The sequence below is a fragment of the Phalacrocorax carbo genome, chromosome 4, assembly GCF_963921805.1.
Source record: "Phalacrocorax carbo chromosome 4, bPhaCar2.1, whole genome shotgun sequence".
NCBI classification, from domain to species: domain Eukaryota; kingdom Metazoa; phylum Chordata; class Aves; order Suliformes; family Phalacrocoracidae; genus Phalacrocorax; species Phalacrocorax carbo.
Window position 1 is genome coordinate 53,336,184 of NC_087516.1, and position 25,594 is coordinate 53,361,777.

General features: G+C 44.4%; 1 protein-coding gene across 9 annotated transcripts in view; it reads left to right on the plus strand.

The window, feature by feature from the left end:
• The first annotated feature begins 6,951 nt into the window (after positions 1 to 6,951).
• PDLIM5 (PDZ and LIM domain 5) overlaps positions 6,952 to 25,594 on the plus strand; it is a 132,025-nt gene continuing 113,382 nt past the window's right edge. For 4 of the 9 annotated variants that reach the window (XM_064449966.1, XM_064449969.1, XM_064449970.1 and 1 more), the window contains exons 1-2: positions 6,953 to 7,059; positions 10,111 to 10,246. In XM_064449966.1, the coding sequence (XP_064306036.1) occupies positions 10,151 to 10,246 (96 nt within the window). In that variant the 5' untranslated portion in view covers positions 6,953 to 7,059; positions 10,111 to 10,150. Of the gene's footprint in view, positions 7,060 to 7,435; positions 8,723 to 9,225; positions 9,356 to 10,110; positions 10,247 to 25,594 lie in introns of those variants that run through there. The other 5 variants (XM_064449972.1, XM_064449973.1, XM_064449974.1 and 2 more) reach the window with 3 other exon arrangements.

Here is a 25,594-nt window from a genome sequence, read left to right on the forward strand (position 1 = left end):
GGCTCTGGTCTGAACATCGCTACAGACAGTGTGCTTGCAGCACTTCTGTGCTTTCCTCCCAGCTCGCCAACGGCAGCTCGTGTCGGACTAGCCTCACAGCTTTCTTCATCGCTGTGATTATAAACAAAAGGAATGTGACAGATCCCATTCATCTGGGCTTTAGGACAGCATCTGATGTCCTGCTCCAATCCTTATGCTGCTGAAGGCCATTGTTTTTATGCAAGGTGAGCAGGAATACTGCAGCAGGTAGTACTGCAACAAAAAGTACCAGGCAGAAAGGTAGTTAATGGAGTTTATATATGTACATATATATAATTATATAAATGTATGGTTATAATATTAAAAAGTCTTGGAATAATTTCTGCTTGATGTTTTCATCAGTAAAGTAGGCACAAAAACTACAAGTTTGCTGATGACATTTGCAGATTACAAAAAGTTGGGAGGCACTATTAGGAGGGAAGAAGATCTGAAAAATGTTATGGGAAGAACAAAAATGCAATGAAGTTAAATGAAGAAGCATATATGACAAAAGCACACCTATGGAGTTCACTTATCAGTAAGCCAAAAATAGAAGGAAAGTGGGAAAAAATGAATCAACTGGGCAACTCTCCGGTACCTATGGAGCACTGATATGACTTTCTTTGGAGAAGAAGGAAATGTCATTCTAGGACATGTCAAATGAGATGTTTCCAGTGGAAACACTAAATCCATTACAGAAGACAACATCAGTAAGGTGTCCTCAGGACACTATATATGATTTTGATGTCTCATGTCCAGGGAAAATATAAATCTGAACAGGTGTAAAGAAAGGCTACCGAGATCACCAGGAACGCCACACTCTTTCCTTACAAACGGAGGCAAAGCAAGCTCAACTTGTTCAGCTTAGGAAAATGAAGGTTGACAGGGGATATGGTTTCCATCTAAAAATACACAGGAGTGAAACAGCGGGGAGGGAGAAGAACTATTTAAACTTGTCTGTGACTAAACTTAGTCTGGAAATAAGATGCAGGTCGCTGGCCATTAAAACAAACAGAGGCAAGGACAGCCTTCCGATGGGAACAGCTGGGACCAGAAAAGCACAAGTGCTTTCAAGATGTAAATTTGATTGGGAAGAAACGCTATAGCACCTCCAGAGCAAAAGGCTTGGGCTCTGTGGTGCTTGATGTTTGTGTGACTCCTGGATCCACCCAGGGAGTGCATAGAGAGGTGACAGTTTCTGACTGCCAGCCAGAGATGCAGGATGCTCTTAGGTGCCTACGGTCCCTTCTGTCCCTCCTGCTCTTCTTGATTTATGTACTGTGTTTTGGCCAAAAATATTGGCACAGCATGGCTTTCATTCTTCTGCCAGTGACACTCAGACCTATGTGACAGCCAACCTTGCAAAGCCAACAAGGAACCGGCATTTTCACAAACAGCGAGAGGGATATAAATCATTGTAACATAATTCACACATAAATATGTCACTGGTATATGTAAATTTGGTCCAAATTCATAAAATGTATAAATATGAGCTCCTCTGGTGTTGTTGGTGTTTTTTTTTTTCCCTTCTCCTCTGTCAGTAAAGATTAGATGTATTTTATTTACTGTGGGAATAGCTATTAGCTGCTTTCCTATTTTTTGTGGGCAGCAGCTAAAATAAGATCTCCTTGATGTGCTCTCAGATCTTACTGCTCTCGTGGTTGGTTTTGTTATTATTTTTTTTTCCCACAGAAATACATCTTTAGAGGTGGTTACAAAGGCCTGTAGTGGTTTCTCTGCATGCAGAGGTTTTTGTATGGATTTACCTAAACAGTTACAAAATCCAGGTCAACACAACAGGAAAGCTATGTTGATTTTTTTTTTCTTTTATGTTTGTAAATGTATTGTTAGACCTGTTGATGCACTGCAATTTCACCAGTTTGAACTACACTGATTTTTGTATCAGTTCAGTTACGTGAACTGGCTGAAGTTATTTGACTTGGACGAGGTGACACGGGGTCATGGTGGCCAAGCCCCAAACGGCATCTACTGAATGGCTCTGCCTGAGCAGCGGAACAGACCTCTCCTGTGAAAGGCTGTGTGAATTAGCCATGCTTGTATGAATTATGGTGCCGGTAGGAATAATGCAGCGATGCTGCCGGCTCCCCTCCTGCGTCGTCTGTCCAAACCCATGTGCTGGGCTGCTCCAGACCTGCCAGGCAAAGTGCTCTTCGTGCCACAGCTTGTACCCGCTCCCTCCCTCACTAAGGCAATATATTACATAAAAGATTATAGGCAAAGCTGCACCTCTTCTCCCATGACATTAATTAATATAAGTAACTGCAAGGATCTCTCTGGAAGTTTGGCTGTTTACCTGTCAAGCCCCACTTAATTGGTGTTCATGGTGTATGTCAAACATAGCTCAAAGACATCACTCAGCAAGCCTTTCATGTACAGCTGATGGACTGTAATTAAACCACACCAAGGCACAGATTTCTGCGTTAACTGCTCCCTGCCGTTAAGGAAAAGGAAATTTAAGCAGGCGGCTTTCTTCAAGAGGTGAGAGCATGGATGATTGAAGGTGTTACTCCCATAACATGCTTGGCTCTGTCAAGAATGGTAAATATGAAATCTGAATGTTTTTATTTTTTCTTCCCAGGCATTGCTGTGGTTGAAGAAGCAGAAAGGGCTATGTCAGTCCGGGGCAGGGTAATCCGGCAGTTAGGAGCTATGCAGGAATTTGGAAGAACTGGTTTCAATTCTTTATCTGACAGTTGATTCCTCACACATATAAATGTTTATTGCCTCTGGTCACCATCTGTAAAATGAGGTTAACGCTTCACAGCGGGGCTGAGGATGAAGCTGTCCAGGCTATGATGTACTGAGAAGCTTCAGATTGGTTTCAGTCCCTAAAACAGGCCATGTTTAACATGATAAGTATGTAACCTGGAGTTCCTCAAAATGCTTCTCGTGTTCCCCGGAATGAAAAGATTTAGCTGCTGTTTCGTTGATTTGGACTTGCAGGGAGGAAATGTTTAACCTGTAGCACGGACTGTGGCCTCCACATAGGTGGTCCTTCTTTTACCTGAGAAGGAGGGAATAAACCAGATTCACCTAGCTTTAAAGCTTCTTGGTGGATGACCAGGCTCCAGATACATCTGCCCAGTCACTACAAAGGAATCCATTAATAACACACACTCCTTTCCTTTGTTTATCCAATTTACCAAGATTCTGGGGGACATTATAAATAAGGATTACTTTATTAGTAAATATCACTTTTTCTTTAAAAAGAAAAGCAACAATAAAGAAAAATTAAGGAAGGCTTTATAAGCTAAAATAAAGAAGAATTTAGGATACAAATGTGACCATAAATCCATTTATAACTTTAAGAGCTTTAATGGCTAACTATCTAAAGTGGGAAGACCAATGCTGTTAAAGTTTCAGTCTGATGAAAGCCACAGGCTTGAAAACTGGCCTGACGACCGACATGGTGAGCGAACTGCAGGCAGAAAGGACCACAGCTACAGAACCAGTAATGCGAGAAAACATGCCTCATGGAAAAACGGGCTGATGAAAAGTGAAGATGGTCAGCACAGCTGGAGGAAGAACCAGGGCTCTAAGAGGAGGAAAAAAGAGGTGACGAGTAAGAGTAAACTTGTCCATGGGGGTTTTTTGGGTGACAAAGCTGAACTGAAGTGAATTGGGTGGGTGTAGCTGCCCAGCTGGCCGGATCCTGAGCCCCTGGCTGGCCACTCTGTGCCCCAGCATGCCACCGGTAGCTTCGCGCGAGGAAGTCCTTAGGCTAACTAGAGTTATTGTGGTGGACAGGATGCATGAGAGAGGATGTAATTCAGCACTGGGTATCTTTCCAAACCAGGGACAGGAAAAAGAAAAAAAAAACACTCCAAACCACAAAACACCGAACAAACAGAAAAAAAAAAAAGCGCTTCTGTGATACCAGTTTGAAGCAGTTTGGGCTTCACCATGACCAGAGCATAACAGCTTGCCATCTGCAGCTGTCAAAGGCTGACTGCAGCCCCTGCTTCTCAGAAACACTCAGAACATATCTAATTTATTTCATTGTTTGGCCAGAGAGCTATCTCAGACCTAGAAATAAGCTGTAAGGCTATAGACGATATCCACGTTAACCTCTTGTAAGAGAGGGTTACTTTAAGCTGAGCTCCCAGCTATACACTGACTGTAAATATTTGCATTAGCTTTACCTCTGGAAGAAAAGCAAAAGTGAAAGTAGCAGTGCAGCAAAAGCACAGCTTGTAGTTCAGTGCCTTAGCACACAGAGAGCAGCTAATGTTAGATTAACTGCTGCTTAATTGAGAATCATTTTACTGTGCATTGTTAATCTGTTCATAATTTATGGGCTGCTTTTTCCATTTACGAGTGTCTTTTTGTACTTCAGGACCGCAGGTGATATTCTCTGTCAGAGTTTTGCAGTGCCCATTATCTGGCACCTAAGGCATTTCATTAGCATTTAAACAAGACTTAAGTGCCTGAGTAATTTTGAGATAGGCTGTATCTGCATGCTCACAGACTACTGCCTTTAATTAATTTCCAGACTTCTTCCTTCCTTGTTCAGAGGAAAAAATGCAAGCTCTGTCTAAAATACAGTGGTGGTAGGAAGAACAGGCAGGCCACAGTTCTGGCTGCTGCTGAGGTTTCTTGCTCAACTTGCTATCTCTTATTTCACTATTCAGCTCTAACGAAAAGCTTTTTCTCAAAGAGGAGGACATTTGAAAAGTGACCAAGAATGGAGAGATCTCTAATTTCTGTGCCCTGTCTCTGGAGGCAAAGGAAAACTTTCATTTGCCACAAACTGATCACACTGCAGAAAAGCGATGGCAGACTTCAAGAGGAGACTGCCAGCTTTGAGCTGGGAGTGGCACTGGCCTGGGTGCAACGGGTGGGTACGGTGCCGAGAGCATGCAGTCTTGCCAAGGGTGAAACTTACTGCAACGCCTATGAGCAAGAGTCTCTCTGCAAGTTCTCCTTTAATCCTGATGAATGAATGTAACATGTCCTTGAGATGCTGCATGTGCAGATAGCTTGGGCAAACTACTTCTCCATCAGGAAAAGCTGAAGGTTTTTGAAGAACTGAAGTTTTTCAATAATGTGGCTAGCCAGTATTCCAGGCGAAGACTGCAGGCTGCGCGCTCTCGTGAGCTGAGAGCAGATTGCTACCCAAGCAGTGAGCGCAGGGACACGCTGACCTTGGAGATGTCACGCGAGTCACGCTGGGGAGTGGGATCCTGGAGCTTTTTCTACTGTAATAAATAAAACACCATGGGAGTGACCTAAGGCCCATGTGACACAATGAAAAATCCCTGCGCTGGGGGATTTTTACCTCCATGAATTAAAATCATGTGAGAGAATTTGTGTGTGTAATGGGGGTTTTCAGTTTTGCCTGATTAGAGATACTTAATAGGAAAACAGCAGAGTAAAGGAGAAAGATTTCTGCAAGAGTGGTTCGGCTACATTAGTGTGGGGTCTAGATGTTTTTATTTTTGAGATGTGGTTTGAGACGCATTTGGCCTAGTCACAGCAGGTGACAAGACACAGAGCTTAGCGGGACAATTTTAAAATACCCCTCTTAAAGTTCATGTAACTAGTACTCGCAGGACTGGGCTGACCCCAGTTTCATGCACATCCAGGCACCTGGGGCTTGGGTCTCCTACTCCAGCACGACCTTCAGCCTGGGGGCTCCCACTCGGAGTAGCCTGTGTGGGCACAGGCACAGGCTGGGCCAAACTGGGGCTCCGGGCCTGCGCGGGTGACAACTGAAGTGAGGGACAGTGCTGCCCTCCTCCTAAATGGGGACAGAGGGGCTAGGCAGGGCCATCCATGATAAGGACTGCGTGTTGTGTTGCTGGTGATAAGAATTTAAAGCTTTCTTCTGCGCTCTTTCTCCACTGCAAATCCATGCTTACAGAGGGGATTGAAATAACTTGAACTGTAGCGCTAATGGTACCATTAACTAGATGCCCATTTCTTTTACAGCCACTTTTATTTCTAATGACTTTTAATGCATGTGAAGTACTACAGGAACCTGAAGCCTCACCTAGCTGTGCGGTGCAGCTAAGCAACAAACTAAAGTGCTATCGCTTCATCTTCCTCCGTCCGGCGAGGCAGCGACAGGGTCTGGCTCTGTTAAGCGCAGCGGCGCGCTTTCCCAGCGAGTCTGTCCTGCTTCAGACTCAGTGAGCTTGTGGATTGTCAAACCGATAGTCTCCGTGTTAAATAATTATTCTGCTCCCAGGCAAGCATATCGTAGAACATAATCTGATCAAGCGTCACCTCAGAACCAGTTTGATGTCTTGCACCCACTCCTACAGAGGTTGTGCCAGAAGCCTCCCTTTCCTCCTTACTGGCAGACCCCTACTAGTTTCTGAGCTGAATTTATTCATGGCCATTTTACAGCCATTTGTCTTGTGCCAGCATTGTGTTTTAGCTTGAGCAGCTCTTCTGCCTCACTGCTGTTCCCCACCTGGATGCGCCTCAGGAGGCGAGCATTGCCCTGTCAGTCCTCACGTTGCTCCACGTTAAATAAACCAAACCCTTTCTCTTTTCGCAAGGTCCCCTGCCCTGTTGCAGGCTGCCCCCACAGCCGTAGCAGCGTACGTGGGGCTGTGCTGATGAGAACGTCGGTTTGGTACAGCGGGGGGCTGCCTGGGGGCACTTTGGGGCCCCCTTGCTTCCCCCAGCACCCCTCCCCTCAGGGCAGCGGCACACGGAGAGCCGGCACCCCTCCCCGCTCGCCCTTTGCCTTCCACAGGTGCGCCTCGCTTATTTCCGCGTCAAGCAAACGTGGAGGAAAAAGCGTGCGTTTCTCTATTAAGAAAATAACGAATGGGGGCCGCCCGGGCACGGTGGGCTTGAGTCTTCCCAGCCCCTGCTGGGCGCCGGGCTCCGTCCCGCCGCCGGCGGGCTGGGCCGGGCCGGGCCGGGCAGGGCCGGGCAGGGCCGGGCCGGGCCGGGGGAGGAGCGGCGGGAGGCGGAAGTGAAAACAAGACCGGGGGGAGGGGGCCGCCGCCTCCCAGACGCGCCGCGGGTGTCCTCGCCTCTCCGCGCCCTGCACCGCGCCGCCGGGTGAGTGCCGGCGTGGGGGGAAGCCAGAGGCGGGGTGGTGTGGGAAAAAAAGGCGGCGGGGGAGCAAAAAGTCAGCAGGTTGGAGAGGGGTTTTTTAAGCGTCACAGTGCTTGTTTTAATTTATTTTCGTTTTAATTTAAGTTTTGGGTTTTGTTTTTTTTTTTTTTTTTTTTTTAAGCCGTGCGTGGGGTTTGTGGCGGGCTGGGGAGCGCCGGGCCGGGGCTGTCGGCGGTGCCCGCGGGCAGTGGCCGGCCCCGGGGGCAGCGCCTCGGAGCGCCCGTGGGGTGAGCCGTGTCCCGCGGCTGTGGGGCACCTGTGGGCGCCTTGCCCTGGGCCGAGCGTGCTGGGGTGCCTGTGGGGCTGCTCGGGCGCGGGGCTCTGGGGTGCCTGGGTCCCCAGGCTTTGTGGCACCCCGTGGGGCTGCGCGCCGGGGTGCCTCTGGGGCTCCCTGGGTCTGGGGCTGTGGGGGCGCCTTGGATCGAGACCCAGCGCTCCGTGGGGCTGTCTGGTCCCCCGGGCTGCGGTGGCCGTGGGGCTCCTCATCCGGGGTGCTTAGAGGGTTTTGGTGGGGGAGCTGGGAAAAGGGGGTGCTGGGAGGCACAGGGTCCTGTGGTGGTGCTGCCCCCCCACCCCACCCCTTCGGCACACCCACCCCTCCCTGGGGGCAGGAGAACCCCACTAGCCACCCCGGGTGTCTGTGCCCTGGTGGCAGTGGTGAAGGTGAGCTTTTCTGCCTGGGTTTTGAAATTCCCCCTCCCAGAAGTAGATCCACCAAGTGTTTGATCATCTAAATGAAAGTTGCACAATTTCACCCTTAGCTGGTTTGTTTGCACAATGCTCCCCCATGAAGCGGGTTAGTGGGTTGCAGTACTTTCTCTTAGATGTTGCTCTAGCAATTTGTTAAATCAAACTCTGGAGAGATCGCCTTTGTCTGCTGTTCCTTCTGGTGTATCTGTGAGCCTAGAGGTGCAGACATGGCAGAATCGAGGGGGTGAGAAAGGAAAGATGAGTGATGCATGGCATTTCAGCATGCAGTTTCTTCCCTTCTATTTGTAGTTGTTAACAAATGAAAAAGAACAGTATTCTTTTTCTAACATACCTTAATCTTTACCTGGATCTCTTATTGTAACTGTTACTCAGGTTTGGGTATTTTTTTTATTTTTTTTTAAAAAGGCACTACAGCAGTGCTTCAGTTTTGACTGACAGGTAAAGTCTCCTGCCTGTGCTGGTGAACTGCGTATGTGGTGGCGGCTAGGTGCGGTTTGCTTTTCTGCAGTCTCTAATTTATAGTGACCTGTCACTGCGGTAGATTTCCTTTAGAAGGAATGACAAGAATTCATATTTTTATATGGAAAGAAATCTGTGACTAATTGAAGTCTTCTTTTTAGAAGGAATTCAGTGCACAGAGCAATTAAACGAGTTGTAGTTCTCACTTTAGTGGTGAGTCCCCTGAGAGTCCTAGCTCAAACCTGGTGGAGGCTTTTTGCTGCCTTTATTTTTTTTTTCTTTCTCTTCAGCCACATGAACGCTCAGCGGTGTGCTTTTCCCCCTCCGTACGCTGGTGCTTGCTGAGACTTTTAGGGGTGGGTTGAGTCAGCGCCTGGGGTCGGAGCTGCCCCTTTGCTGGATGCCAGTAGGCAGGGGCACGTCAGGAACTGCCCAGGTACCCAGGCACCTCTGTTATTAGCTCTGAGTTCTGCTTCCTAACATGTATCTTGTTCTGCCCAATGCCAGCAGTCCTGTTCTGGTTACCTGAGCAGCCATCGGTGTGCGTAAGGTTTGCCATTTGATTTAGAAACAGGTCTGAGCAGTGGATCCCCACGGCTCTGGGAGGTGAACCCAGAAACGTGTGTTCCTGATGGCTGTCTCGGGGTGACATTAAATGTCCTTCCCTGCACCTGCGGGGGCTGTGCGACAGCCCCGCTCTGAAGGCCAGCTCCAGGCTGGGCTGCGTTTGCAACGATCGGCTGCCTCCAAAAAAATAACACCCACCACCCCGCAAAGTATGGACAGGTAAAACTGGGCTTTGCAGAGCTCGGCGTGGTTTGCAGCCCGCCTGCTGCTGCTTGAGTGAAGGTCCACCTTAAATGTCCCTATACGAGTATGGAATCTGGCTGTGCCCCGGTGTAGTCTTACACCAGCCCGCCCTGGTGTGCTCCTGCCTGGCTTCAACCATACAAAAATAGACGGGATCCACTACCTAAGATGTCATTGTAACGTTACTTATCTGAGGTGAAACTGAAGCCCTTATCTTTGACGCTGAACAGCAATTAAGTGCCTCGGTTGCCTTTTAAAGGTAATTTGTTGCCCACGTTTGTGGAGAGGGGAGGGAGGTGCTCGGGTTTTGCTTTGGCTTTGCTGCCTCAGCGTTAAGCTGTTCCCGTGAGTATTTCGCTTTAGTTCACAGCTTTCATTTGAGGGTTGGTTTTAATATCTGCTTTGTCTGTAGCATTGTTCTACCAATGCGAAACTACGCTATAAAAATAAAAAAAGTCATAGGGATGTTATTTTCTTCTGATTAACTTCAAAGTTATGATATTTTGGCATTGTTTTGAAACTGTCAAGACATAATGTGTTTAGAAACAAGCTTTGAGCTGATGACATGACACCATATGATATTTGTTTTGTTAGAAATGAATATGCCAGTAGTGCTAATTTCTTCCATACTTGGGTTTAAGGGATACTATCAATTCATGCTTGTCTCAGCGTTGACTTTTTTTTAAGATGAGCTTTAGTATTGGGTGGTTTCCCCTCCCTAGTATTTCATTAGTAAGAAGTAGTTGTCAAACATCTCAGCACCACAAGTCCTTTAAAGTCCCAATTCCGTGTTACCAGTTCCCTAGTTTTGTTTTGTTCCTAAGCTGTGGAGGAAAACAACACTTGAGGAATACAAGTATAGACAGACCTGGTGTGTTTTGGTTGGTGGTTTTTTTTTTTTTGGCTGTTTTTATTACTATGCAGGGGAACACAAGGAAAGAAGGCTTTCAGAAAGCTGAGCAGTGCCTTTTGTTTTTATCATCTTTACATTAAAACTCTAATAATCTTCCACAGGCATCAGTTCTTTGGATTTGATCCTTGAATACTAAACATCATGAGCAACTACAGCGTGTCTTTGGTCGGCCCGGCTCCTTGGGGTTTCAGGCTTCAAGGGGGCAAGGATTTCAACATGCCTCTGTCTATCTCTCGGGTAAGTGCATTTGCTACTTTGCCTGCATGTGGGTATCTGTCATGCTGTGGCCGACCTGCAACCTTCAGACATAAGTATGCAAAGTCATTAATTACAGATGCTGGGGCTCAACTTGCCCTGTGGCATGGAGGGCAGTTGCGGGGGGGAGGTGGGGAAATAAATCTTCTTTATTGTCTGAAGGCTCCAACAAAATTGTCTTAGGAAGGACATGTTCATTTTGAAATGGTTGTTTTATCTGCATTTATTTATGCAACAGACAAAAGAAACCACCCTTGAATTCCCCTGCCTGCTCCCGCCCAGAAAACAGAGATGCAGAGTTTGGAGGCTGGCAGGAAACAGGCAATTTTCTGTGCGGGGCTGAGCCTGTGCAATTCAAATGGGAGGCAGTGGGGAAAAATCACTCATGTTACCCTTGTTTATTTGGCAGCTCTTAGCAGCTTGAGGATTTTCTGGTGTCTGTTCTTGCAAATCCCACTATTTACAATAAAAGGCTCTTAGATCACAGTAGTTGTAAATAGTGGTTCATCAATATATGCCTGAGTGAACATGCCAGTTTCTCACAAGCCCTCTATAGGGTATGTGATGTGAACTGGTATTCAAAGGATTTGAGGAACTACGTCAAAACAAATGTGATCTTTGTACCCAGGCACTATCTAACTAGTTTCCTGCTTTAAAACTGTGTTTTCAGGGAAGGCTTGTCTTTCAGTGTGGGCCAAGTTTCAAAGCCTTCCTCAGGTGGCTGAAGCACTTCACATATAAAATATAGGGACAAATTTTGCAGTACTACGTTTGTAGAGTTATTGGAAATCTCTGGGTAAAAAAACCGGTTCCTGATGGCTCTGTACCCTGGCACCTTTAAATTTGATTTGCAGTATGGAAGCATTTACGTACAAATGGCCCCTTGACAGCTCTCCTCCCCCTCCTCCATATTCATATAGTTTAGTGACAAAGATGAATTATTTTTTACACCTGTTGGGACTGCAGAATTGATACTGCCTTGGGAGACAGAGCAGGTTTCTATTTGGGTTTATGCATCATGACAATATTTTTAGCTAATCTCAACTAGCGATTCAAACTCTGCCAGCTCATTTGGACTTGGTTTATCATATCCACCTGTGGATTATCCTGGTGAAGTTAAAATACAGTTTGGCTCCATAAAATTATTCTTGTATGGCTAAAGTGGACCGGAGAGCTGTAGAAATGCCTGTGTACAGAAGAATCAACTGATACCTGAGCCAAAAAGGGTTTGAAAAGAAGTTTATTCCTGAATTCCAGGGACTTTTCAGATAAACTGTGATTCAGTTTCTTGTTCAGTAGCTGGTTACTCCTACACTAATGAGAAATTTGAACTGGGGATGTGGATAGCACTCTTCTGATTTGACAGTAGAAGTGCCCTCATGACGAGGATTTGCAAAAGCATAGGCTCTTGCCTGCATAGGGTACTTGTGCTTGGTACTTGACGAGCAATTAAGCTCTGCAGGCAGTAGACCATAGTAAACAACTAGTTTTAGGAAAGGGAAGTACTTTTTTGTAGGGGCCTCTGCCATCCTGGAGATCTGGAGTGCAGTCCCACTGTAAGCAGGCTTCCCATCTAAAAGTTTCTAAAGAGGAAACATATGTTGGAATTAGCCTAGACTACTACTTTATTGTAGGAATCAAATGTACTGTCGCACAGAGTAGCCTAGGGGAATTGGCCAAAATAGCTACGTATAAAAGCCTCAGTTATGGGATTCCCTAATGACAAATGTCAGCACCCGCAAGAGCAGAATGTAATGAAAGATGGGGACTGGGGTGGTTTGAGGGGGAAGCACAGTATCCAATCCACCTATTATACCTCAGCGCTGCTTCTCAGCTGTACTGTTTCTTCCTATTTGCAGTTAAAAGTATGCAAATTGTAGACTGCCTGGTGCTTCCCCCCCCCCGGATCAAAAAGTGCTTAGTTCTGGTATGCCAATCCAGCTTTGGCCCGATAGCTGGAAGAATTCAACACCGTGTTCCTGGTATGCTAGAACAGCACATACCATTCACCCCCCCTAGCCTTTCTTTTCCTGATGAAGCATAAATGCCTTCCTGTATCTGAAGACTGCTAATTAAATTATTTTAGCAAAACAGTAATGAGACAGCAGAATTATGTTCTTTGGCAAGGAGAACTTTTCTGGGTTGTGTTGTTTTTAATTTGTCCTCTAGATACTGTGGATGAGTCTGGCTGCGCTGCTGAGGGCTAATTTCCTGCTTTAGTTTAAAGTCCTTGAAATTAAGTTCAAATAAAGTACAGTTTACGAAGCACAGAAAATACACTGGCTTCTAAAGCTGTTTATCTGAAAAGCCAATCTCTCACTAATGATTTGAACAAATTAAGATCTCATACGGTTCCTCGGAGGAAGTAATTCGCCTGTGTACAGAATGTAATTTAAATGAGGATATTCCTTGTTGCCTCTGTAGGGTGAAACGAGCCTTTTTTGTGCTTTTCAGTAGAAATTCTTAATGTCAGCTGAGGTGAAACAGGTTAACATTAATGCAGGGGTAGCAGTAACGTTTGCTTTTTCACAAGCTAGTATACTGTAGACTAGTTGTAACATCATAACCAACAGCAACAGTTATTGCAGGGTTATGTCAGTCACTTAACATGGCTCTCTTAGTGCTTTAAAGTTGCTCCGTGTACTTACACAGCTGTACGCATTTCATGGTAGGTAATATATGTGATGTTGGGGATATAGCCTTATAGTTAGTGGCATAAATCAGTACAAGAAAAATGTGTGCAGCACTTGTTAGCTATACTTGTGTCTGGCTGGACTTCAGCGGGTGAGCTTTTCACGGTCCTCCTCCTCACCTTGCAAAGGCACCCGTCTGAGCCCTGCAGAGTGCCGTTACACAGGTCAGAAATTCCACATCGGGAAGCTGATGTGGGGCGGGAGCAGCGATGGGAGTGTGGTGGGGTGTAATGCCCTTGTGAAAGAGGGGTTGGTGGGAAGGAAGCTGCTCTGAAAGTAAAACAACTTGATCTTTACCCTTCAGCCATGAACACAGGGTGGGCCTAGGTGGTAGATCTTCGTCTTTTATGAACAGCCAAGTGTTAAAGTGGCTCAGGCCATCACATGTAACTGTGCTGTAGGGCTTCCAGGTAGTTTATTGTGTGGCGGTACTCATAAAATGAGAGATTGCAAACTGTGACCAGTTAGCCTGCAGTGAAGAAGGTAGAAGTTAACGGAGCCAAGGTATGCAAGCTTAGATTATTCCGAGTTGGTGTTCTTACATGTCCCCACGACATTTTATATTAATTAAAGAAGGAACTGTTCTCCTTATTTCTTCAAGACCTATGTTGTGATGCAAAACTGAAAAAATAGAGAGCTAGAGCAGATAAGAACAAATTACTGAGATGCAAGGTTAATAATGTTCTGGTAGCTGTAGAGTAGCTATTGTAGGAAATGACTAAGATTCAGACTTTTTCCCTAGGGAAGAAAAAACTTACTATCTGTCCATCTATCTGTAATATACGTAGTTATGTGAAATAACATTTGCCATAATGTGAGTGTCTTCATATGAATGAATTGGTTGCTTCTGAATCAACACAAGCTACTGAAAAATTGTGTCTCCATCTCCACCTGGTAGATTTGGAAGGTGTTGTCCCAACACTTTGTTGGCTACACTGCAAGAATTATGGGTCTTCCTTATTTCTCCATTGCTTAAAAAAAAATTTATTTCCAAGCTGCCAGATGGTCTGCTAAACACCAGCTGGGTCAAAAAAGACTATTGGACCAAAATAATTGCAGCTGGGTTATTTTGTTTTTAATCATGATTGCTTATAATAAGGGATCTGCTATTGCTGATATCCATGTAGATAAATGCTACTAACGCTAGGGATATGTCCAGTTTGGGAATAACATTGGTCTATACTCAATACATCTTTGCCTTCTAGGTTTGTTTGTGCAAGGGTTTGTTTCTTCTGCTGAATTAGAATAAAGAAATGCAGTTTCGGTGATAAAGTATTCCAAACATGCTGCTAGGTAGGATTCCTGAGTGGCTCTTGAACATGCTAAGTATTATATTTACAGAATTTGGGGTTAATGATACCTATAACATGGGCTAGGTTGTTTATGTGCAACACAGCAGCTTTTAAAACAATACACACTTATTTAGAGTTTGAATTAACATAATATTTGCTCTACTTTAAGGACTGGGAACTAACTAACTCCCAATCAACATAATCAGAATAAACTCAGTAAGCCTGACTAGCATTAGAATTGTCAAAACTGCTGTCCTCTGCAGATTGAAATAAATAGCATTTGGTATCGATGATGTATTTTGTTATGTTGTGATGATCTGTGAGAGGTTTAGATATTTGTTGTAAATGTGTGCTGGAGATGTTTGTAGCCTATCAACATTTTTGTGCTGCAGTCTCTAAACAGTGCTTGTTTCTGTTTTATGGCAGTATTTACCACTAGAAACAGGAAAATACTGAAGTGCAACTATAGTTTGAGCAGTACTGTAGCCCATGTGCAATATATACCCTCCCACCTAATGCAAATACATAGGATGTTTTCTTGTATTTAAAAGTTACTTTTTTGTTCAATCCTGGTCTTTCTCTTCCCGTAAGAATTAAATGGAATATGGGCATCTTCAAATGCTTGACCTGACTGACAGCTCTGTTTTTCTACTGCAACTTCTTTCAGTGTGTTTCCTCCAGCCCCTCTGCCAGCTTCTTCCTGCTTCACTGGTCACTTTGCCTCTTCAAAAAAAACAAAGCAAACAAAAAAAAAACCCCTTAGAAATAGCCCCTTCTTTTTGCAGTCTTTCAGTTTTTATTTCATCTGTTTCAAGGATGTTTTTCTGGGTTGTTGTTGCAAGCTTATAGTTGATGGAAGACTTGTGATAATAAATCTGTCAGCAAGTACTATGCCCAGGGAGCAGGTGGAAGAGCAGCCCACCTTGGGATGAAGTAGGGAATGCATGTGCAGCACACCAGCTGCTCAGCATTCATCCCATGTGAGTATACTGACATTCTCCATACTGGTATTGGGAGGTTGCTGTCAGAGGAGTTGTCTCCTCTGCTCTCCTACCTTCCTTCCTTACTGCCCAGGTACATACATGGTTACCCAGTAACTTGTCCACATGGATGGAGCATGTGTAATTGGTTTTGCACAGTGTTCGCTTATTCAGGGGTTTGGCCTTTGGCCTTCTGAATATTTGGAAGCAAGCAATTTTCAAGTCATTAACATCTATGAAGATCATCTTAATGAGAAGAGAATAAAGGAAAATGATGCTTTGGACCTAGAGCATGTCTCTATGATTCTATGAATCAAAGCTATGTCCTGAGTTGGAAGGGACCCACAAAGATCATCAAGTCCAACTCCTGTCTCTGCATAGGGCAATCCCCAAATTCATATCACATGTCTGAGGGCATTGTCCAAGTGCTGCTTGAATATTGTCAGGCTTGGTGCTGTGATGACCTCCCTGGGGAGCCTGTTCCAGTGTTCCCACCCTCTGGGTGAAGAACCTTTTCCTAATTCCCAACCTAAACCTCCCCTGGCACATCTTCCTGCCGTTCCCTCGGGTCCTGTCATTGGTCAGCAGAGAGAAGAGATCAGCGCCTGCCCCTCCTCCTCCTCCCCTTGTGAGGAAGCTGTAGACCACAAGGAGGTCTGCCCTCAGCTTTCTCTTCTCCAGGCTGAATAAAGCAAGTGACTTTAGCTGCTCCTCATACTGCTTCCCCTCTAAACCCTCACCAACTTTGTGGCCCTCCTCTGGACACTCTCTAGTAGATTTATATCCTTAATGTACTGTGGCACCCAAAACTGCACCCAGCACTCGAGGTGAGGCCACACCAGCGCAGAGCAGAGTGGGACAATCATCCCCCTAGTCCGGCTGCAATGCAGGGCTTGATGCCCCCCAGGACATGGTTGGCCCACTTGGCTGCCAGGACACACTGTTGGCTCATGTCCAGCTTGCCATTGAGCAGAACCCCCAGGTCCCTCTCTGGAGAGCTGCTCTCCAGCCTCTCGTTCCCCAGTCTGTATGTACATCCAGGGTCGCCGTGCCCCAGGTGCAAAATCCAGCATTTGCCCTTGTTACACTTCATACAGTTGGTGACTGCCCAGCCCTCCAGTCTGTCCAGACCCCCCTGCAGGGTCTCTCTGCCCTTGAGAGTGTCAACAGCTCCTCCCAATTTTGTGTGATCAGCAAACTTAATTAGTATTCCTTCCAGCCCTGCATCCAAGTCATTTTTGAAGACATTAAAGAGCATTGGCCCTAAGATGGATCCTTGCAGAACCCCGCTAGTGACTGGCCACCAGTCCATGTAACCCCATTTACTATGACCCTTTGAGCCTGACCCGTCAGCCAGTTGCTCACCTACCGCATTATGTGTTTGTCCAGCTGTATGCTGGGCATTTTGTCCTGGAGGATGCTGAGAGAGACAGTATTGGAAGCTTTACTGAAATCTGGAAAGATCACATCAGCTGGCTTCCCTTGGTCAGCTAGGTGGGCAACCTTGTCATAGCAGGATATTAAGTTTGTTAAGCAGGACTTTCCCCTCGTGAACCTGTGCTGGCTGGGACCAATGACTGCATTGTCTTTCAGGTGTTTTTCAATAACTGCCAGAATAATCTTCTCCACAATTTTGCCAGGCACAGAGGTTGCCCAACTGTTACCATTCTTGAAGACTGGGACAACGTTTGCCAGCTTCCAGTCAACTGGGACCTCTCCAGATTCCCAAAAGCATTGAAAAATCATTGAGAGGTCTCGCTATGACATCAGCCAGCTCTTTATGTACCCTTGGATGAAGCCTGTCAGGCCCCTTTGACTTACAGGGATCCAGCTGAAGCAGAAAGTCCCGCACAAGTTCAGGGTGGTTTGGGAGTTTATCGTTCCCACAGTCATGGTTCTCTAGCCCAGGCCTCTGGGGGTCCCAGATCCCATAATCAGTGTAAAGACCAAGAAGAAGAAAGCTTTAAATGTCTCTGCCTTGTCTCTGTCCCTGTTTGTGAGGTGACCATGGTCATCAGGTAACGGGCCAATGTTATTTCTGGCCTGCTTTTTGCCATTAACATATTTTAAAAAAGCCTTTTTTATTGTCCCTCATGCTACTGGCCAGCTTCAACTCCAGTTGAACTTCAGCTGCACAAATTTCCTCCCTGCAAGTGGCAAAATTGGTTAGTCTGGCTGAGCCTCTTGCCCTTGTGTTTGTGTGTGAATTGTTTCATTAAGCCACATGTGTCATTTCCAGTAAAATCAAGTTTTGTGTAAGTATGAAATAAGTTATTGTGGTGGGGGACTGGGGAAATGGTCTTTCAAGCAGGCACGTGAAATAGGAGAGAAACGCTAGAACAACTGGCCTGTGATAATTGTGTCGGTAACTTTATGCTTCATCCTGGAAGCTACGGAGAGCTACTAACTAAGCCCTAACTGGCAGCTGCTGGCATTGCTGTCCTGGTTTGGTTTGCTACCAAGTTGTGATGGTTTGCACAAAATACAGCTGAAAATGTATTCCACTACTGCTACTTCCTGACCCAGGGTCAGAGATACCAGCAGAGGTGACAGGACTTACCTGCTGATCCTGCTCCTGGGACAATAAATGCTGCATTTTACTGGAACTGTCAGCGCTTATGAAATGGCTGGGATTAGCCAAGACATAAAGCAAGAAGTTATTCTGTTCTGTTTAATTCTGTTTACAAGATGTGGTTTACTGAAAAAAAATACTTAAAATGACAAATGAGCTACTAGTGCCAAAGTCTGCATCCTCTCCATGCCCAGTCCCGAGGGAGCAGAGGTTTTTCTTTGGGAAATGAGTGGAATATGGACAATTATAAAGCTCCCAGCTGCACAAGTGGTTTAGTATGAGTGACTTCTCTGAAAGTCGTGTGTTGGTGAGTGCTTCAGAGTTTGTGTAGTTGCCTGCAAGCGACGTCCTCCTTTAGAGAGCTCCTCAGTTTAACTTGAAGATGGACAGAGATCAATTGGTACAGATGTAATTTCCCAACTGCCTCTTTTCCCACCACTATTTAACCTCTTTGTGCTGAAAACTGGGAAAAGGGCTGTTGTCACTGACTGTTTGTTTTCCTTCCCTTGTCTATTCTGCTATACAGTTTAAAGCAAGACAGACCATGAATGGAGTGGGGTTGGGAAGAAGGAGGGTGTGGGGGACAAGAGGCAGAAGAAAAGTGTCTGCATCTCATCTGTTCATGACCCTATTTGTCAGACAACTTCCTCAGACCAAGTAGGAAGCTAACTAATTTTAAAATAGTTCCCCTACTGATGTCATTCCCCCAAAAGTGAAGCTGGCTATCCTGTGGGGGGGGGAAAAGGAACCAAAGAGCTTGTAGCTGAGGAATATCTGATGTGATGTGTCAACATATTCTTTTTAAATTAAAAAATGCTGGTAACTCTTTTTCCCCTTATAAGTGACAGTATGATGAGTACAAGCTAAATATTTCATGATTGAAAAACTAAAGTATTTGTTCACAGTGTCTGCTTCTCAAAGACAGATGTAGTGAAAAAATAAACTCTGATTAGATGTTCAGAGCAGATGCAAAATTGGCAGTCCTTCCAGAGGCCAAAGCGCGGGACCATTTATTGAATAGTAACTGCAAAAAAATTAGGCATGTTTTCTTTGCAAGTATCAGGCCCTGGAGGCCTGACAACTTCTGTTGATTTCCCCACTGTTTGGCGATGCTATTTTTAGTGTAACTGTTTTTCTCATTATTCATTGGCCGATGGCTATCAGAAGGCATTGTGAGAAGAGACATGGTGTTGAATGGTTTGTTTGTTTCGCCTTGGTATGGAGCCAGGAGATAACATTGTTGGCTTTTTTTTTTTTAATTTGTTTTGACTTTTTAAGAATAGATTTCATATGTTATCAATATAAGGGAAAGTGTGAGAGAAAACTGTCTCTCGTGTGCCTAAAGCAGTGGAAATATGGGAAAGGTGATATTCCTCCTACCAGTAGTCAAAAAGAAATAGAAATTGAGGCTGAGGTTTGTTGGAACAAATATGAGAAATAGAAGTACGTTTACTTCCATAGGTGGCTGTTACAAGAATGGAGACAGAAGGAAAGGAGGCCAATACTAAGGCCGGTGTTACATGTCTTTGAATGGCTCGAGTCTTCAGGGCAGTAGAAGTAGGGAATATATGCTAAAAGTATCTGTTCAGGTTCCCTTACTATAAGAAGTCCTCAAGCTGAATTTGTGGTGAGAGTTGCTATCTTTTCTTAGAAGAGTTGACATGGGTGGAAATAAAAAAGCTATGGATGTTTGGCACAGAGTCCTCTGAGGTGCAAGTAGTTTTACTTACTGTGTTGACTTAAAGCCTTGCTTGTGTTAGGGAGTTTGTACTGTCCTGCTCCTCTGATGTGTGATGCTGAAGGCAGAGCTGATGGTTAAGAGGTTGAGTGTCACTAACTCCGCTACCCTGGTTTCAACGCAGACAAGCTACTGCTGTAAGTGTATCAGTAGGTGGCAGTGGGCTGTACGGGTCTAGATTAGGGCTATGATGGTCTTCTCAGACAAGTTTGCTGGTAGATCAAGTTTGTAAGTATGTTCACTTTCAGGAACTGTTTGGGAAAGGGTTTTGTTCAGGAGCATGGTCATGCTGGCAATGCTGTGCTGTGGCAGTTTGGTCTCATCTCAAGAGGAGAGGAAAAAGAAGGCATTAGGAGCTTGTACTATGTTTGTGCTGTAAGAGCAGCCTGTCTAATGACTTGCTTAAAGTTAGATACATACAGAAATGAAGTTCAGGGAAAAGTAGGAATAGGGACAGTGTGGATGCTGTTAGGTTTGGTACAGCTGTGAGGGGGGGCAGGCGCTACTCTGTGACTGACTGCTACTCGCGCACCAGCAGCTGCATGTGTTGGACACTTTTGCAGAACAGACCTGTTTCAAGTTGGGCGATAAAGGCCACCCTTACGGGACAGGCTGTAAAAAGTCTGATTTAAATGACTTGTGTAACACTGCACAGGGGTATTCCACCCTCTTTTTCCATTTCTTTGTTTCATTCATCACTCATCTTTCAACAGTGCCAGTTAGTGGGATGTTGTCCCCCACACAGTAGCTTTTCATAGTTTTGTCATTTTGAGAACACCAGTGCAGTTCCCACCACATAGTCTCTTGTGTATGCTGACCCAAGTAGGGGAGTAGTCAGGGAACAAAAGACTGTGTTATAAATTGAAGACTGTATCGTGATTAACACCCTCTAAGCAGCTGATTAAGTGCTGCACCAATGGAATATACTCCGTAGTTTCGATGTGAAGTACTATACAGCCGCAGAGCACAAAGGTACTTCTGCTGTCAATCCCTTGTTTTCACTTAACAGGGAAAGCAGTAGTCTTCGTTTTTTTACAGTCCAGAAAACTTGGATTGAAATTAATAATTCTGTGACACCTGGGTGACTGTTCTGGCTGTATACTGTCAAGCTTCAAGATGTACCAAGTGTTGAGTCCCGACTCAAAACAGGAAGATGCTGTGCATTCCTTAAGAGACTGGTGTCTTTTCTTTTAATGGAGGCCAGAAAATTTCAAGTAGCATAGTCCGTAATATTTTCCTGTTACGGATTATTGTGATTGTTAGAGTTTCTATTTCATTCTGAGTTAGTCTCACATTAGAAACTTCAGCAACAGTTAAGCTTAGTAAAAGTAAGAGAAAATGGCATCTGATAGTTGAAAGTATGAACTCTCACAATTGCTGTCAGCTGTGCCTGTAAGAAAGCTCTGGAGTAAAATGTAATACCTGAGTGAAGTTCCATAGGCTAAAAAGTGGACCTTGCCAGGTCTTTAGTAGTCCTGTTGGAAAGGTCAAATGGCCTGCACGTTAACTGGATGTGAAAGAAGTTTGGCTTACCCTGGTCTATATTAAGGGATGACCTAATGCCGTATCTAGTTCTTTCCGTAACGAGTGATCGAACAATGTGAAGTACTTACCTTGGGAAGGCAACAGAAACATTTATCTGATTTTAATTATTTCATAGTTATTTTGAAGGCTTGAACAGCGATTTAGAAGCTAAGCCTGGATTAATGTAGTGTGTTTCAATTCCAGGAGGGTAAAACTCCCTATTTGTTAAGCTTTTGTGTTTATGAATGTAATTGGATCATCTTTAGATATTCTTACACCCAAAATTTATCAAAGAGCCTCCTCTAAGTGTGATGTTGTACTGGTAGTAATAGCATTTGAGATTTTTAAAAAGCAATTCTGTAGAACAAAGGCAAAATGCTGTAAATGTGAAAAATGTAGTCATAAATAAAGATGTATTTTTGTTTCTTAAAAATATTATATCACCTTGGTGGGAACTCTAGCTATAGAACATTTTTGTTCAGAACCCTAAAAAAAATCCCCCAAAAACCCAACCAACCAAACCAAAACAAAACCCCGAAGCAACAGCTATGGTGTGCAAATGCTCCCTCTGCCAGACTGAGCACCTTAATCTCAAAGTTTATAGTACATCTGCTATTAAAGCTTTTTCTTTCTAATGTACATCTTATACATGACAACCCAGACGTAGTTCTGAGTCCCATGCAGCTAGTAAGTGAAACTTTTCTTTCTTTCCTGTGAAGTAAGAGGCCAAAATTGTTGGGGTCTTTTGGGGGGAGGGCGAGGCTCCCTGGCCAGTGATTTCTACCTCTTCTCTTTGAGGTTCTAGGCTTAGCTTGGCATTGTGAAAAAGACAGAGAGGTAGACTAATGGGATTGCTTGTCTGCAACTTGCTCATGTATCTAGGCAATTCCTTCCACAAATAAAATAGTGGAGATCTATAAGTTGGAGAGCTTGTGGAGGTTGGGTTGGGCTTGCGTTTATTAGACTGATAGGGAAATGGAAGGCTTGTAAAGCTTCAAACATCAAAGACATGTTGGTAGAGTAAATTCTCTTGTTTCCTGTTAGCTTTATGCAGCTCCTTGTCGAATCAGCATTTTGAGTCCAGGCGAAATAAGTGTGTTCTCTGTCTAGTGTCTAAGTTGGCTTGTTAACAATTATTAAGGAATGAAAAGGCATCCCCCAAAATATGTATTCTGACAATCGGAGCATATTCAACCCTCAGGGGACAGTGTACTAGTTCTTTGTGAGGGACTGTTTGTCTGGATTGTGGCTTGATCAAATGTAATATAGATAATGATCAGGGGACACAATGAACCTTGCAAAGGAAGCAGTAGTGGTTGGAATGCAGGCAGCATTGCAGCCTATCTGGCAGCCTGCGTTCCTGTTCTCTTTAAATCTTTTCTTAATGCACAGAGATGGGGGAACCCCAAAACATTGGCGGTTCACTAAAATGGGAATAAGCTCATGTAATACCTTACACTTTTCTTGTACATGAACTGGCCCCCACCCCTCTGTCAGTGGTAGTCACTGGCCAAAGAAGGTTGGCAGAAGAAAACCTGTGCTTGCATCTCCATGTTGGGGCTCAAAGCCAACTCCATGGACAAAACTCTTCTTCCATCAGTGCTGTAAGCAGGGAGAGTGGGTGGGACTGGTGCAGCTTGGCCGTGGGAGCTGGGGCTGCTGGCATAATGGCGGGGGCAGATACCTGGGGGCAGTACAGTCTAGAAGTGCTGAAGCCAGACTTGCTAGGACATGTCTGTCAGTGTACTAAGCTGTGAAAACTGCCACTGAGTGGTTATTAAATTACAGCTTTTGTCAGCTATGGATGCAGTCTATTCTCTGGAACTTTCCAGCTGTTGTATTTTGGCAACTGGCTGTAAGCAAAAGTCGTCGTAGCAGGGGTTTACATGAATCTCCTTTGAGAGTATATTCTATTTGTAAATTAAATTATTTTGATATTGTGCAGATTGAGCATAATCCTGTAAATGCTAAGAACTGCAAAAACACTTGAGCAAAAGTGTAATTTAGGCATATAAATTGTCTCTGTAAGATGACTCTTGTTTAAGGGTCAGCCTATGTTGACATGCATGGCTTCTCAGCGCCCTGTGGTGTTGGACCTTTAGGCTGTTGTTACCAGAAGGAAAGAAATGTTGGCTTGCTTGGAGGAAGCAACTGACCTTTCCCAGCCAACTTTCTACTTTCTCTCAAAGATGCATTAGCCAGTGATTGTTAGCCCTAAGAGAACTGACTAGCAGAGGTGTTTGTATGACATCCTGAGAGCTAGATTAGAAACAGACCTTTGACCAGCCAGTCAATCTCCATCACTAAAACTATAGGGCTAAATCAACTGGTTTAGTAGCATTTGGGGATGAGGAGTCTTTCCATATTAGGTATGTGATGGTGTTTTACTACCTCTTGCTCTGAAAATGCTGTAGAGACGCTCTATCCCCTTCCCTCTCTTTGCAGTGTGCAATTATTGTACTCTTAAGCTAGAGATTAGTACCTCAGAGCAGGTCCTTTTTCAGGTAGTTTTGTAAAACTGTCCTTCTGAACTATTCACTAAAATAATTGAGCTTATGAACAAAATGTAGATTAGTAGTTTTTTTGACTGAAAATAGATTTTGTGTATATGTCTATAAATGCAATTCACTTTCAATATTAAAGCCTAAAGATGGTTTCCTTGAGGTATGCGCTTAAATCTTGGCGACTTGAATTCTTGCAATATCTCTCTGGATAAAAGCATAACCTCTTATGTCAGAGGTAACGTGATACTCTCTGGCCGGTTGAGTGGCTCCTCTGTGAGAGTATTTTCTTCCATTGACACATCTACACTTGAACTTTAAAATGTAGAAACTGCTGATTATTAAAACTTCAAATGGCATCCATTTGTTTTGATACCTGACCTGATGAAAACTGCTGCTGTTGCACTTGACAGCCCAGATCAGTTTATAACTCTGTCCTGGTTGGTGTGGGATTAAATAACTGGAAATTGCTTACAGGAAACTCTGATTACAGCAGTCCAAGTAAGGATTTAGGGAAAACCTGTCGGTGTTGATGCTTTACTTTAACCCTTTCCAACAGCAGGAGGTTGCAAACTGCTGGGATTTTTCCCCCTGCTTCCTCCTTGCAAATGTAAGGCTTGCTTTTGGCATGGTGATGGAGACAGATGGGTGTAAGTACGTGATTTTGGATGCTGTAGCCATTGACGTCAACTGGTTCCTGACCTCATCAACAGGATGGAGTGCTTCTAATGCTTCTGGTAACTCCAAATGCCTCCTCTGTTGCTCGCTCGCCGTGTGTGCAACCCTGTACTTGATTTTATTGCATATCCTAATCTATGCCTGTTCGGTTACCTTGGTAATTAGCCCATTCCTGCTCTCCGACTTCTGTTCCCTAGTGTACAGAATGAGGTTTTGTAGAGATTCTCCAGTCCTGCTTTGCCCTGATGATGATTACCTAGTACAGGTCATCCTTTATTGTACAGCATGGGCTCACTCCCTTGAAAGAAACTCCTGTATGCCAGCTGTGGGGTGCGTGTGTGTGCGCGCTAAATATGGGAGAGGGGTGAGACCTCACAAGGGGGGGATCCCTCATGAAGAAAAATGTTATCCAGAATAAAGGGGTAAAGATGAGCTTTGTGGAATGTGTAACTGCTGTGCTTCGGGGAAGAGTACACTTAAGAGGCGTGGCATGCAGATAGTTTAGACTTAGATGCAATGACATTTATGTACTATTCGTATCAATTCTGGGAAACATAATGCATAACAATGAGCATTATGAGTTAGGAAATACCTCACTTCGGCATTTAAGATTGATAACCACTCAAATTGAGTCAGAGCTCGTTTTCTATGCCATTTTTTGAGTTTCTGCCAAATAAGTTTGAGTCTTTAAATTTGTCATCTGTTTTACTTTTAGCATAAATAGGAAGGTAGTTTTGCAAGAGCACAATTTGTACTGCCTTCAGGTTTTTTCCCATTGCTTTCCTTAGCCTGAGGACATCTGCCTTACTGCTGAAATAAGTCTACCAGGTGTTTTTGCTGTTAGTTATCATTGAAGAGAAATGCCATTCAGAAGCCATTATTATTTGTGGCATTAATAGGGTTTAGGGTTCAGAAGACCGTATGATGGGATAGGAGTGAAGGGAATAAGAAGAAAACCTAGGTATCAAAAAAACCCCAAACTAGGAAACCCCACAAAACTATTAAAATCAAATATATAGGATATTTGGCAGAAAGCTCCAAATGACAAATGATGAGAGCTTTGGACTCTGTATACCAGATGGTATAAGTATCAGTAGGGATGTCTTGCCTCAGTTTTGAATTGCTTAAGTACTGCATCATAAGTCTGTAACCATCCTTTTCCTTCCAATTTTCCCTTACCATGCCAGTCTTTGCCAGACTGTAATATGTCCTGGCCTTACTGTGCTCAGCACTGGGTTTCTGTTTAATCAGAAAAGCAAGACTGTATGGCACCTTCTGCTTTATTGGTATAGTTGCAGGAAATGCTTAGGCATCAAGAAAAAAACTACTCTTTTATGCAGCAGGGAGCACTT